The sequence below is a fragment of the Ursus arctos genome, unplaced genomic scaffold (assembly GCF_023065955.2).
Source record: "Ursus arctos isolate Adak ecotype North America unplaced genomic scaffold, UrsArc2.0 scaffold_23, whole genome shotgun sequence".
NCBI lineage: Eukaryota > Metazoa > Chordata > Mammalia > Carnivora > Ursidae > Ursus > Ursus arctos.
The window spans coordinates 22,512,845-22,528,395 of NW_026622908.1; the positions used below are offsets into that span (position 1 = coordinate 22,512,845).

Consider the following 15,551-nt stretch of genomic DNA (forward strand, 5'->3'; position numbering starts at 1 on the left):
ATTTACTTTTCCTTCAAAGAGAGGAGATCTTTATGGATAGAGATACTTAGCCATATGAAATATATAAGACAAAGAAGGAAAAAGGAATTTTCAGGGTGTTTCCCTTCATCTTGGGAAACCGAATGCGGAATCTAGATCCCTGGGGTTATATATTTTTTAGCGTCTTCTGAAATCCCACATTCTACTAGTACCAAAATTTCATTGATGTGCAAGATGGAAATACAAATTTGGTTTCTCAGGTGGTCACCACTCTTGGCCTCTAGGGCCACTTAAGGAAAAGCTGACTGCCTGCTCAGTAGCCTTGGAACAGCTGTGACGCTGTGTCACAGGGCAGCCATCTCACTTGCGATGCATGGTCACAGGCTCGACAACAAGGACCCACCACCTGTGACTCCGGAGACGTTGCTGAGCTGGGGACCACAGAGTTGGCTTGCCTCCCTGCCACCTGCTTCATGACCTCAGTCTTAGTTTCGTGACCCTTACTTTTGTACAGAAAGAGCAATGACTACTGCAGGCTGAAACAATAACACTCTTTTAATCTTTGAAATTCTAAATTGCCAGGGGTTTCTTATGTATTTGTTTTTGTTTGTTTGTTTTTGCAAAATTCAGTCCAAGAAGATATCCAAAAAATATATATTTTTTTTCTCTCTGCATATCTCTGGAGTCCTCATTGGTTTCAGATGCCTGGAACTCAGTTAATAAAGAAGAAATGGACTCTCAGTCAATGTCAAGTTGAATCAGTGCCAACCTGATTTTCTCAAAATCAATGGGGCAGAATGGTCCACTAGAGGTCCATGCAGAGGTCACAGACTTGACTGACTTCTGGTTTGGTTTTTTTAAAAAAAAATCTCCTCTAACATGGTTACCCTGCAAATCTCATTTTTTCTACTTTTGAAAAATAGGTCCAATAGAGAGCTATTTTGTGATAGCATTTTTCAAATCACAGGTGGGAGAATTTCTTAAATAGCTTAACATCCTGCTACAGCCTTTTGGAAAACATTTAAAATGAAACCAATGCTAGATATGGCAAATTAGGCATACAGATTAACAGCATGCATTCGTCTGGGAAATTTCATATGAGGTATTTACAGGACAGTTGTGCATATCAGCAAAACTGTTCATCAGAAAGCTCCTAAGTTCCTAGGGGCCCAGAATACAAAGCACTTACCTTTTTCAGGAATATTTTAATAATACGTGAAACACATTTCCATTGAACTTTATGATGAAAGCGTTTTTGCAAAGAGGAAGTGGCAGAGAGGGGAAAGGAATGAGCAGAGAGAAAGAAAGGTGATTTCTCGTATTCTCTACCTGGAAGCGGTACCCAGGGCAGTGATCCAAGCTTGGAAAATGCCAGCAAAAAAGGAGAAAGGGTTTTTCCTGGTGACTACAAAGTAAATCAAGGGGAGAAAGATGCCCCCATGGATGATGAGGCCCACAATCACCGTGACCATGTACATCCCCAGTTGCCTAGCAACCACTTCCAAGTCCTTGATTGCAATGATCTTGCCACAAATTAGGCAGGCGATACCCAGGGGAGAGTACCTGAAAAACATAGAAGAAAAAAAAAAAAACATTGACGAGATCCTTACGGAATTCACAACTTACATCTGGGCCTTGCCTGTCCCACACCCTGAGGAAAACCGTCTGCATTTCTGTACCAAGAGTTTTGCTGGAGGAAGTGCGTGAGATTCGACAGCGGCTCTATTTCACTTCAGAGCAACCGCGTGATCTGAAATTTGTTCAGCGGGTCTGGGGGCCCCTGCTCTGACGACAAATCCAAAGGCGAGCTCTGTTGGTCAGGTGGGGATCAGGAATAGCAGACTCTAGCTTTACCAGCTCCCAGGTAAGGACCAAGCTTGAGAGGCGCGGATTCTTCGAGGATTTTGTTTGGTTTCCCTGTTCCCCCCAGCTCCGTCCTTGAAAACTGGGAATCCATTTTGAGCTTCCCAGAAAGCTCATTAGAGTTTCACCAAGCTATAAGCTGGTGTTTATAAATTTGGGTTTTTTTTGCCTTGGAAGATAGCAAGTTTATCAAACTATGAGAGAGAGACAGAGAGAGACAGAGCGAAAGAGACCTGCCAAAACAAGAAAACCCTCTGAGCCAGACCGTACATTTAGAGAGCTGTGGTTTTATTACTTCCAAGTCTGAAAGTCTTTCTTTCTGCACTTACGCTGACAGGAACGCTGGCCACTGTGCCCCATGTCTCAGGCAATGCAGTAAGACCTCTGCTCCATCACCTCATTTCATTTTTACCACAACCCTGAAATCAAGGTATCATTATTTTTATCTGGCAAACGAGGAAATTGAGGTTCAGAAAAGTTAAGACCAGCCCAAGACCACAAAACCAGGAAGTAGGAGGAGAACGGTCTCTGCGCCTGTGACTCCCCGAGCGCTGTTTTCCCCTTACCCAGCCAAACCACTTCCCTTTGGTGAGCGATCGGAGCTCTTTGTAGATAGGCCGACAGTGTACCATATACCGATTAATTCTACGTAAACGTCTTTCATGCTTCTATCTTATTATTGTTTGTTTGGGAACTTGGAAACGATTTACTGCTGTCCTCATTCGTGAGGGCACTAACCGTGCTCTCTCTCCTCGTGAGTGTGTTTTTTCCATGTTGGGCAATCCTTTTTTTATTGCCCAATCTGGTCGTGTTGGAGCATACACTTGTTCAGCCTGCGACACCTTCCGACTAAAATGAAAATGTTGTGGGGAAGTTGATACCTTAATAAGAATTAAGAACGTATTTGAGTAAAAGACTGGGGGAAAGGAAGTCCCAAGATACGGCCCCCAGCTGGGGTAAGGGAGGCAGGAAAGGGGTGCCTGGCTGGTTCAGCTGGTTAAGTGTCTGCCTTAGGCTCAGGTCTTGATCGTGGGGTCCTGGGATCGAAGCCCACATCGGGCTCCCTGCTCAGCCAGGGAGCCCGCTTTTCCCTCTCCTTCTGCCTGCAGCTCTCCCTGCTTGTGCTCTCTTTCTCTCTGTCAAATAAATGAATAAAATCTTTTTTAAAAAGATGAGGGTAGAGGAGAGATGACATACACAATTACATATGACACGGAGCTTGTCCAGCCACTCAGCAGCTCCGTGACCCCGTAGTGACTTAATCCCATTTTACAGATGTGCCAGCTGAGGCTTAGGCTAACTCCAACCTCATGGGATCGCTGCGAGGATTGCATTTTTGAGCATGTGTATGTGTGCCCTGTCAAAGTCCCGCCCCTGTCCCTGTCAGCACCGCTCTGACTGCTCACCGAGGGCCTCCGCATGTTCTGTGTTCACACACATACCCCATGTCCTCTCCCCCACCGTGCTTCAAGAGCCAAGTCTGAGTTCCTGGGGCTTTCTAAACCAGCTCACAGACTACTGCCACCCAATGGCAGATGTTTTCATGAGCAAAATATTTTGTCAAGAGGAACCTTCTGAAAGAGCTGATTTGTAAATGACAAGACTTAGTGAAAACCTTCTAATAACTCTCTTCCCTGATGAGTACCCAGCCTGCAGCCTCCACGTCTTTCCCTGGAGTGAAGTCTGGCAATGTCTGAGGGCAGTTTCCGCAGGCATTAGGAAGCTATGTCCTTAAACCCTGGCTTTCTCACCATTTTACACTCTCCTGGTGCGCCCCTGGTGACAACATCTCCTAGATCAGTGGGCTAGTCTCAGGGGCCAAGTCGTCGTGCCAGGGGGTTGTAAGTAACCGAGTCCAATGCACCTTCCCATTAAGCCAACAAGCATTTATCTTCATAAAGCAAGAGATCAATTCTTTTCCAAGCACCAACCACCCTTTAAAGACGTCCAGAAAAACACAACTATGAGCTGTTCTGGGTGCCATTCAATTTTCCTGCTCTTCTGGGACACGAAATTTGCAGAATGGAGAGAACGTGTGTTCAGGGCTCTTGGCCAAGCAAGACCAGCTATCCAGTGCCCCTGGAGAACACATTTGAGCCAGAGCCAAATGGATCAGAGCGAGGAACCAGTTAGTTCTGGAGCACTCAGCTCGCTGGGAGAAACGTGAGCTCCCACCGGCAGTGGAGTTACCCAAAGGCCAGAAGGTAGAGTGTCAGGGTCAATAAAGACGGCAAGCAGGGACCTTCGTTAACCCAAACACCTTCGTCTCTGAATGAGAATGAGCATTAATTAGGACAAGGAAAGAGGCTTTGTCCTCTATGGCGCTTTCTAGGGCCATTACTTCCCTGCACCTGTTTTCAAAACAAGTGGCTTAACCCTCGACTCAGGAGCTGAAGCTTCTGAGTTCCTGGGTTTCTACATAATTATCACATCGAAAATGACACTCCACCGAAACGAAAGGGCCAATGCCCAGGATTCAAGGTCACCACACAAAGCTTCTGAGATGAAGCAAACAATCGAAGCCATAAACCGAAGCTCATGAAGAGACTGAGGGCTCCAGTGAGCTTCTGAAGCCAAATGGTGCCCAGCAATAGTTGGACCAGTTTCTAAATTAGAAGGACATGACTACAGAGCGGGGAGAGAGAATGGCTTCCACACCGTCGTTAGGCTGCTTGTATCCGCAGCTCTGGGCACTGCAGTCAAAGCCACTGATTCATCTAGGACTGGCCTGTCAAGTCTTTTTCTTTCTGTTCCATCATCCATTCTCGCCTCCATCCACTTTGTACCTCTGTCCTTGTTCTCTTCAGGTTCCCTCCCACCAACATGCCTTTCCCAAGGCGGCTCTCCACTCCACAAACACAAACTCATACACAGAATTGACATACCCAGACCTTAGTGTCTCTGTGCATTCCGAGACACCACTTCAGAATCAACCCAGCCTGCCTGGTAACGACATGGATTCCCCGGGCCCACCACATATCTACTGAGTTAGAATTTCCTGGAGCTGACCTGGGAACGTTTATATTTTAAACAAGTTCCCCAGGTAATTCTGACGTGTTTGGAAACCAGTGTTTCAAGGGATAAAATCTGCTCTACAAAAGATGAAATGCAGATATGACTTGGTTAGCCTTTGGAAACCACTTGTGTTAGCTCCACTTGATTCGAGACCTTTAGTCTTAACCCATTAAAGTAATTAATTCAGGACTTTGAGTCACAGGACAGATGGTGGATCAGACACTTAGATGGAGATTAGTGGAGGGACTTTCTCGGTTTTGCCGTAAAGCCACTCTGGTTCTGTCCCTCACTGCTACTGGTTTCCAATAGCAGCACTAGCCTGCCAGTTTGGGACAGATCCCAAGAGAACTAAGAAATGGAAGAGTCTGTCAATAAAGAGCTAAACATACATTCTAAGAGTCACCTAGACGTGTTGTCTGTTTTCAGGCTCAAAAAGTGACACAAATCTCCCGTTTTTCCCAGTCCACTTAGAGCCAAGTGTTCTGACCATGTAGGAGTGCAGATTAGAACTTTTGATCAGGATAGAGTGAAAATCAGCATGTAGAGCCTCCAGGCTTGTAGCCCCCCAGGGACTTCCTTTTGCAAGTCAATAAACCCCAACCCATCATGGTAGCCTGCGTGCGAGGCCCTATGGGATTTGCCTCCTGCCCACCTCTTCGACTTCACAGCTTTCCACCCCTCACCAACCAACCACATTGCAGCTACTCCAGATCTTTATTCCAACCCTCAAAAACCCTTCACTTGCTGTTTCTTCCCCCAGGAAAATTCTCCTGTGGGTTCTTCACAGAGCTACCTCTTTTCATTCTTCAGGTCTTCGTCAAAAGTCACATCCCTAGGCAGTCCTCCTGGATCCTCTGGATAGAGTCCAAGCCATACTTCCATCCCCATCACCCTTCCCACTGCCCTGGTCACTGACTTTGTAGCACTGGTCACTGTCTGAATTCTTATTTGCTTCCTTCTATTCTTTTCCTCTTTTAATAGAACGTAGGCTCCATGAGGGCTAGAATTTGTCTCTGTCTTATTCACCATTACATCACCAGCACCTAAAATTGTTATTGGCATAGGAGAGGGTCTCAAAAAATATTTGTGGGGTGAAAGAATGGATAGATGGATGGATGATAGATGGATGATTGGAGGAATGACTGGATGGATGGATAGATGGATGGACAGATGGTTGGATGGATGGATGGACAGATGGTTGGATGGATGGATGGTGGTGGCAGTGGGTTAACGGGGAAGGAAAATTGACAGAGTGAGCAGAGATCTCACTTCTCACTTTGTGTTTCTGTAGTGGTGTGATTATGCAATGTTTTACTTTCTGTTTAGATTTTCAGATTTTGAAAAAAATGTTTTAAAGAAATTTGCAAAAAATGAGGATATGAAAATCATACTGAAATTAGGGTTTTTCTCTCTTTTTTTTGTTTTTTTGAGGGGTGAATCAGAGGGCCTTTTAGGCTTCTTAAAGAATCCGTGAACACAGAGAAACAAAGGATAGGGATTGAATTGATCATAGTAATGGTAGTCACAAAATAACAACAATGATGATACTGGTATATAGAAAGGGTTTAAGACAGGTCCCAGCACATGAGAAATGCTTTGTAACTGTGTGTTGGTTACAATTTCGCTCAATTCTCACAGCAACCCTAGGATGCTGATCCTATGATGAATCCATTCAGATCAGAATGTGGGGTCTGGAATGTGTCTAACTCGCCTAGAGTCACACAGTTAGTGACAGGAGGATCCTGCATTCACTCTGGTGTGAAGTCAGACAGAAGTTGAATAAGGCGCCGTACAATTCATTAATTAATTAATAAGGGGCCGCACAACTCCCATTACTCAGGCTGTGCAACACTGGTCAAGGTAACCCCTGTGCTTAGTTTTCACATCTGGAAAGTGGGGCTAAGAAAAGTACCTATTTCTGCTAGGTATTATTGAGACAAATAAGTCAGTTAATGCATGTAAAGAAACTGGAACAGTATTAAGCATACAGCAGGAATTTGGCAAATCTTAGTCACAATTTAATGATAATTATGATAATAATTAGCTCCTCAGTAATAAATAGGTACAGTACAATAAAAGAGGTAGTATTGAGCATATAGCAAGAATTTCATAACTCCAAGTTATAATTTAGTAATAATTATTATTAGAATAATCGTCACCCCGGCAATGTTATATTTTGCTATTATACCATTCTTACTACCACGCAGAAAAGAATCCAAAAGAACTGATCATTTAAGCTTTGAGGTGGTCCGCTGAAGAGTAATTGACTGTTTCACCCACAACCTTCCCACACACATCGTTATCCGATGCTGACGAGGCCGCTGAAGAATGAAAGAAACGCGGAGAATTGGTGTCGCCTGTCACAGAACACCCTCCTGACTGTTTGTCTAGATGAGGTAACTGCACAGCTGTCAGAAGTCGTTCCATAGGCCTCACTCCTGACTCGTAATTGCCCTGCGTCTCCTGGGATTCGATGCTAAATCGTGAGGAGTTTTGGTGTCAGTGAGCAGGAAACCTTGATCCTCACCCTTCATCCCTGCGGCGAAGTGAGCACACATTTCGCCCCGTGATTCATCCCATCTCCTAGACTCCTTTCCTTCACGGGCTCAGTGGAAAGGACATTGCCCACATCACTGGCATCATCGTACAGAAGCATGAACTGTGTTTTTAGAGCAAGGATGCTCATTCTGCTAAAAATTCTAGGAGACCAGGGCAGATCCTAATGTTTACTCCCAAGAGGCACATCCTGCTTTAGACATTACCATTTATTAAATTGTGAGCGAGCACAGAGGGATCTAAAAGACGCGACCCATATTTTCTAAATGTATCACATCGTGTGTGACTGTACATTTTCATAGCAAATATTCAGAAATCTAGGATTGCCTGGGAAGTTGAAGAATCATTACAATAAACATACACACACACACCCCCCACACACAAAACTTCACGAGCATCCTATCCATGTTTTAAAAGTACAACAAAGCAAAGCTCTGAACGAGCCAAGTCTAGTAAATATGGTTCATGAAATCATGAGGGACGTCTTGATCTGAGCCCCTGAGCTCGCCTGCTCACTCCTGAGACTCGAGCAAGAATTACTACCAGCACATCGCAATGCTCGGTTCTATGGAGATAAAAAATGAGTCAAGAACAGATTGTTGCCCTTGTAAAGTGGGAGCAGGGGCCAAGGAAAGGAAGAGGAGAAAAACAAAAGGTAGAATTTTAGTGGAAGGCACCCCACAGAAGTAAAAGAAGATCAGAGGCGGGTTGGGGACGGTGGTAGGACGGGAACACACAGAGACAGGGAATTTGTAACCCAGTATTCCTGTGGCAGATAGGACACAAATGTCACCTGGTCTAATAACGGTTTTCTTTTTCTGTAGGCGGGCGTACCAGACCATCATAGAGGTCTGGAACAAAGGCATGTAAGTCTTTCCATCTGAGAGATATGGGACACTAGAAGGTTCTAGGGGTAGTACAGCTTCCTCGATGAAGGAGTGGACGTTCATGCTCTCCCGGGCTGCCCTAGAGTTCGGAACCACTGACCATAAACAGACATGAAATGAAGTGGAGACGATATTGCTCAGATAATTCATACAAAAGCCATCCACCCATGCATCAAGGATGGCAAAATCCAGAGGTACTCCAGCTCTTCTCCCCCCGGGTATATAAGCTTAGGCAAATTAATTCAACTCAATACGCCTCAGTTGCCTTTTCTGGAAAATGAGAGTCTCGATGCCATCTTTGCAGAGTTATTGGGATTACAAGAGATAAGTATTAAGCACTTATCATGGCTCGTCACGGACATAAGGAAATCAATAATTGATAGCTTTTATTATTATACTGATCATGGTATTGTTAAAGAATCAAGATTTAGTGACTCTGGACCACAGTCTTCTCTTCTATTCAACTAGAGGGTGGAACCACGTTTCCAAGAGTACTTAAATTCTAATGTGTCCTCTGTGATTTCACTTTTGCTTGCATGGCCTGAAAACTGCCTCTTTTTCCCTCTGAGTCATGAGTCTCTGATACGTTGCTTTTGGACACCAGAATATTAGAGTAGCAGTCCTTCCATACACCCTGGGTCAGGCCACACTATCCCTGGTATCTTGGACTTATCTCAATGTTTCCTGATATTGCTCAACTTCGGTCTTACTAGTTGGTTTTTCCAGCTTGTCCCTCTTTTTAATTTTTGTCGTTGTTTTTGTTTTCCCACTGGCAGGGATCGGCCAACTTTCTATGTGAAGGGTCAAACAGTAAACACTTCAGTCTTTGCAGGCTACACAGTCTTGGTCAGAACTACTCAACTGCCAGTTAGCACAAAGCAACCCTAGACGATATGCGAATGAATGGGTGTGGCTGTGTGCCAATAAAACTTGATCTATGGGCCCTGACTGTGAATTTCATATAATTGTCATGTGTGTAGAATATTATTCCTTTTGATTTTTTTTCCAGCAACATGAAAACATAAACCCACCCTTGTAGGTCACACCATGCAAGTAGCAGAAAGGATCTGACCTGAGGATGGGCCATAGTTTTCCAACCCATTTTTCAGGGAAAGCTCCCAAAAAGAGATTTTCATCCCTTTCTCAAAGTCTTTCTGGAGAGCTCCTTGCTTGGTCCATGGCCACCCACTCTCTCCTGCTAGGAAGGCTCCATTATCTTCCAAGGATCCCAAGACCTCCGACTCCCCCCTCCCACCACCACCACGCTGAAGTAAGAACAAACCCACTTACCACATGATCATGATCACTAACTTCATCACGATCTCGTTCAAAATGTTGAAGAAGTCCACCATCAGCTTGGCCTGCTCTCCCATCTTCCCCATGGCGATGCCAAAAGCAATGAAAAACCCTATCAGACCTGTTGGGTGAACCACATTACACAGAAGGGCAGATTACACAATGTGTTTCTTCTCCCTCCTTCACCATTTCCGAAGTAGGGAGCCACCTTCTCACCTGCCTGTTGCCCTGTGAATTAAGCATTCGATTTCACATGGAAAATACCTTTCTCCCGGATAATTATGGCATCCCTTAACAATTCCCACAACAGCAAGTTGAACTGTCAGCCGTGTTAGTTCCTTGAAGAAAATGAATTCTGTTTCATTCCAAACTCAAAAGGACTCTCTTCTCTCTCCTCACTTATGAAATCATGGGTAAACAGATTCTATGGTACATAGATTAACAAAGGAAGGCTTGCTGGGACTTGGGGATTATCGTGCAGACTTTGGAGCCCACATTAGAACTGCAGAGACCAATTAGCCAATAAAATCTCTGCCAGAGTTATATGTATGTTAGTTTGGTGTTATTCCAAATTCATGCATAGCTGGTATGTTTCACTGTAGGAAAACCCTGAGCATAAAAGTATTTTTCTCTTGCTACATGCCTAACGTGAGAAGGAGGAAGAATGTTGAAAAGTCAAATGGAAAGCAATGAGAAGTCCAAAACAGTTGGGAAACCCCAACTGACCCAGTTCGTTTGGATTTAACCTGTTATCTATTAATTCTTCATCATTCTTTTCATGGTCAAAATGGTTAGAATGTTCCTTTTTTTTTTTTTTACTGCTTTTTTTTTTTTATAGTATCATAAAGGCAGAACATAGACTTTGTAACTTCCTAGCCCCTCAGCCCTCTTCTCCCTTCACTTCACAGCACTTGACTTCCATCTAAATCCAGCCACAACACAGCCTCTAGGGTCAATTTTAACCCCAGGCTGGAAGGAGGTGAGGAGCTCTGTCCCCAACCAATGGCACTAGGTCCTGAACCAGCCCCAGCACCAACCTTGGGTCTTACCCCTGTGTTGTCTTTGCCTCATTCCCTCCACCTGAGTACCTGTCCTGGGAGGTTGCCACATACTTTGACTCCTCCAAGCTGGGCCTGGCTTCTCTCTCCCTCTACCACTCCTTCTCATTCTTGTCCTCAGAGTCTCACCCCAGCCTGAAGTCTCACCCAGGCCCGCCCAGGGACTGGGCCACTACATGGTTTACAGACATCCCCATTACTGCCTGTCTGGATTTCTGACTACCAGTCACTATATGCCCCCCATCCTGCTCCTGACCCATGATTGCCAATCCTGGGGCCCCAATTCTGACTACTTGCATGAATTGTCAATCAATGCTACTGTCCCCCTGGCCACAGGACCTTGCTTGCTCATCTGACATTTTCTCTGAAATGCAGTATGGCCCATCCTCTACACCCTCTCCTTCCTTCCTCTTCCCTACACCTGCCCTGTCCCAGTTTGGCCAGCCTAATTGCCAGTCCTCTCTGTTACATCGGGGTTCCTATTGTGTCCAGTTACACCTGGAGTCTTGAGTTATACTGGGCAAAGTACAACATTATAATTTGATTCTCTTAGGGATGAATTCTTTCTCTCTGAACCTCTGACTTTACCTTTTTCCCAGCTCCCTCAAAACCACCCACTTCCCCACACCAAGCACATATCAACTCAGATTGTTCAACTATCCTTCACTGGACCCTCTCTCTCTCCAGCAAAAAGAACCCAGCACCTGCACTCAGGATTGTTAATCCCTAGTAGTGAATACTTCTCCTTTTCAGCTCTCAGCCAAAAAGACTAGCAAGTGACTTACAAGTGAGTTTTTGGCCATAAAGACAGAGGCTTAGTGAAAATTAGTGACCAGGGAAGAGTGGCCTAGCTCTGCCATCATGTATGGAACCGAATTCGGGCTATTCCCTAGCCCTTCTCTCAAGCCCAGGGAGACGAGTCTTCTAGGTGTGTGGTGAGAAGTAATCTGTGAACATTCTGGCTGAGAAGAGCTAGTATGACCCAGTAAATTCCATTTGGAGATTTTAGGAGAAAAAACTCAAGGTCTCAAAGTCTCAAAGAGCTGGCATAAAAAAGTTCCCCTTGCAGGGTCAGCAGAAACTGGGCCACATCTAACAGTATGAGAGAGATGCTGGTAGGAGCAAACTCTCCCAGGAATTGATTTCATGGCTGGGGTTAGAGTAGGGCTTACAAGTGGTCTGGAGATTGCTGGGGAGAGAAATGAGTACTTCAAGAAGAGGGAAGCCAGAGCCAAGGTTCTGTCCTCACTTATTGAGATGCCTGATCATTGGGACTTTCCAAAACTAAAAAAAAAAAAAAAAGAAAGAAAGAAAAAAGGCCACCTTCTCCACCCTTAGAAGACCAAGGGATTTGTACATGGGAAGTTTCTCAACAGTCTAACTTCCCTTGGCTTTCCAGAACTCAGTCTGCAGCTGCCCACCCTGTCCAGCTTCCATGTCATTTCCCCCTGTCAACATCGCCTCACTAAACTCACTTACTGGAACTGGGTTGGTTTGCTTGAACAAAGCCCCCTTAGACTTGGTCATTGGGGCTGAGAAAGGAGTGAGTTGTGTTGAAACTCCCCAGTGCCTCCCAGGGTCAACATGACTTCCCAGAATCCACCGAGAATCTGGAAACGACCATGAAAGTCTTCTGAATGATTCACCCCAAAGTTTTGGCCTCATTACTCATGGCCTTAACCTCCTCCAGGGTATGCAGAAGACTGTGGGTTCACTTTGCCCATGGGGCTTTGGGGACAGAGTATGATTGGGAAGGTCCTGAAAGGTTCACACATATCTGGGCAGTGGGTGAGACGGGGTGGATCCGGGTAGATGCCGAGGATATTGACGAGCTCCCCTCAGAGAAACTCACCCACTCTGTCCTCTCTCCTTCCTCGTATCGCCCCACATGGTTTGTCGACAATGTTCATTGATCTTCCATTGCCTGCCAAACCAGTCAGCTTATCTCCTCCCACGCTCTCACTTACTCAACCTGCTTCCCGCCAGGCCGAACTGAGAAGATTCCTCACTAAAGCTTCTGCTTTTCAGTGCTTAGACGATCCTTCTTCTCTGCCTCTTTCTCTCAACCATTCTGGGTAAGTTAGGTGTCAGGTTATCAAATTTAGAAGAAACAAACAAACAGGATACCCAGTTAAAATAAGAATTTCAGGTAAACAATGAATATATTTTATTTTAGGGTTAAGTAAGTCCTGTGCAATATTTGGGACATACCCTACGCTAAAATAATCATTCGTTGTTCATCTGAAATTCACATTTAACTGGACTTCCAAAACTTTATCCGACAACCCTACTAAGGACACAAGGGCCTCTGATCTCCTAGACAGCAAAGTGGAAGGACCACTGAGCTGATCCCCTTCTAGCCAGCTCTCCCTCAAATCCTTAGAAGTCTTGCTGGCATGGATCATTCTACCTCTCCCGCCCAGCTCCCCTGTTTCTCCCAGCTTAGGGCCAAATGTTCCTCTTCCTTGTGTAGGGGACACCACTCTAACAGTGGGTGTGGGGTATGTTGGAGAGAGGGCCCAGGGGCTGGAAGGGGAGTAAGCTGAGCAAACAGGAGCCACATGATGGGAGTCTTCGTTCTCTGCGAGCTGTTTTCTTTTTGAGCTTCTCAGCTCTCCATCCACCTTGGAGAGCGACCGTAGCTCGCACACGAAGAGAGCACGCGGCATAGGCTACATGCAATCTCATTTAATACCCATGAGGATCTACAAGAGAAATGCAATCCCATCCCCACTTTACAAGTGAAGCTTGAGAAGTGGAGCAACTTGGCCATAGTCAGCTCTCTGGTGAGTGGTCCATAAGGGATCCAAACCTGGTCTGCCTGCCAAGCCAAAGACCCAAAGCCATGGCAGGCTAGAAAGGCTCCAGGCTAAGGGAAAGGGCTCATTGGAATCCCAAAAAGTTAAACAAGATAATCTCCTTTGGATAACCTCCTTTTTGGCACCAACTTTACACTCCCGATAGCACTGTATTTGTGTAAAGACTGTGAAAGCCGGGGTGGGCTGCCCCTGTGCCTGGCACAGCACTAACACCCAAGGGCAACTCAAAAAATAAAAATAAACATAAACATAAACAATAAAATAAAGTAAAATAAAAGCTGAAAAAATGAAAAAACTGGATGTGTAACTTCTCGAACCAGACAATCAGAGAAAGTGGCTTATCAACACCACAGAGACTCAGGGAATGTGCCCAATGAAGGTTAGTCCCCTCTCTTTTCCCATAATCAACCCCTAGCTGCCTGCCCCCTCACGGTCCTGCTTGCCCCTCTCCCTCTTCCTTAATCCCTCAACTATCAGTCTCCACGACCCTCACATAGCTCTCCAGAGAGAGCCCCCGCTTCACCTACAGAACAGCAGAGCGGCTGGTTTTCTGAGAAGGGAGTGAGGGCTGCTGAGGGGCTGAGAAGCAGGAAGGGCTGCCATCGTCTCCCCGCTGAGCTGAACACCAGGTTGCCTACCTAAGACATTCATGCCGTCCTTGAACTCCAGGCCCTTCTTGATAACCACCTTCGTTTCCTCAGGCGCCTCCGTCACAGTGTCGTTCAGTAAGGAGATGACAGCGTTGGTGGCATTGCCCTCCTCGTCGGACGGAGGCGCCACCAGGACTTTCTTGGTCACCGTTTGAATCTAATGGAGTGGGGGAAATCGAAACACGAGAGGTTTGGTCGCCAAAAGTCTAGCCACTTTCACATTTTTAAAGTTCCCAGTATGTTAAAAAAATAATAATTAAGAAATGTCAAAACAAGATTACAAAAGTTGGGGAATATTTTATATGTCTCTGCTTAACAAAGTGGTGTTTTATTACACAAATACAGTGGGAAACAATTGTCCTCATCACACGATTATTACAGGATTTATAACTTTCATTTGTATTGTAGTGTGATCCAGTAATGGGACACAAATTTCAAGGTGGGGGACAGACGTCTACTTCTTATATTCCCATGACGGTAGCCCTGCATCTTGGACATAACACCCAGGATCCAACATGGACACGCTTCATTATTGCGAACCCCGTTGGATGACCCTTCTTGCCCCTTGGGAGGGGCCCTGGATCTGGTCAGGAGTAGGAGAGTAAGGGTCTTGGCAGGGATCAGGTGAGACCTCATGGTCCACCTGGTTTGCTCCTTCCTGCCTGGTATGTGTCCGGCAGAGTCTTCACAGACTGACTCTCATTTGGCCTCCTTCCAGAGTCACGCTCTGCTGGGCACCTCCATCCGCCAGATGTACTAGCTGCCAGCAGCTGCCGTGATGGGGATGTTGGCTTATATTTCAGATTAAAATGTAAGGAGAGAAGACACCCACTCCTTCTAGGCAGTGATGCCAAGCCTTGCTCAATGTTTCCCAAGCATCTCTGTGCAAATGGCCTCCCAAGAACCCCTCATGCTATTCCTCGACATCTGTGACATCCATTCTATTTTTAAGGTGCCAGGCACCCTGCATGCAGAGTGCTGCGAAAATTCACATCTGAGTCTAGAGAAACAATACCTCCAAGGGCATTAAAATAGAACTCATGCAAAATCCTAGAATGTCAGTGCTGGTACGTAGTAGGCGACAGATGGCTGAACCCTGAATAGATATGGAAGAGGAGGCATGGGGAACTCAAATGACTTGTCAGTCAACATAGAGCTTTTGGCGGAGCTGGGACTTGAACTCAGAGGGCCTGAGCACCACTGAATTCTTCTAGTCCCTAGGCTCCATGGACCCAATCCACTGAGGCTGGGCCTAACGTGAGCAATGCCAAACTGAACAGCTATCCAAAGTGGGAGAGAAGCAGGATGTGCTCTGTTCTAGGCTGACCACAGGCATCTGTGCAGGGAGGGCGGAAGCTCAGGCTGAGTGTGCAAGGGGAGAACACGGAGCTCATGGCCCCCTTGGTCTGGGCAACATTGGCATGAAGA

At 45.7% G+C, this 15,551-nt stretch overlaps 1 protein-coding gene across 6 annotated transcripts in view; it reads right to left on the minus strand.

Moving 5' to 3' along the window:
- Positions 1-15,551, minus strand: part of SLC1A2 (solute carrier family 1 member 2) — a 95,356-nt gene that overhangs the window by 32,494 nt on the left and 47,311 nt on the right. For 4 of the 6 annotated variants that reach the window (XM_044389020.3, XM_048217698.2, XM_026512115.4 and 1 more), the window contains exons 5-7: positions 14,112-14,280; positions 9,591-9,717; positions 1,309-1,542 (exon numbers count right to left, since the gene is read on the minus strand). In XM_044389020.3, the coding sequence (XP_044244955.1) occupies positions 1,309-1,542; positions 9,591-9,717; positions 14,112-14,280 (530 nt within the window). The remainder of the gene's footprint in view (positions 1-1,308; positions 1,543-9,590; positions 9,718-14,111; positions 14,281-15,551) is intronic. The other 2 variants (XM_048217700.2, XM_044389022.3) reach the window with 1 other exon arrangement.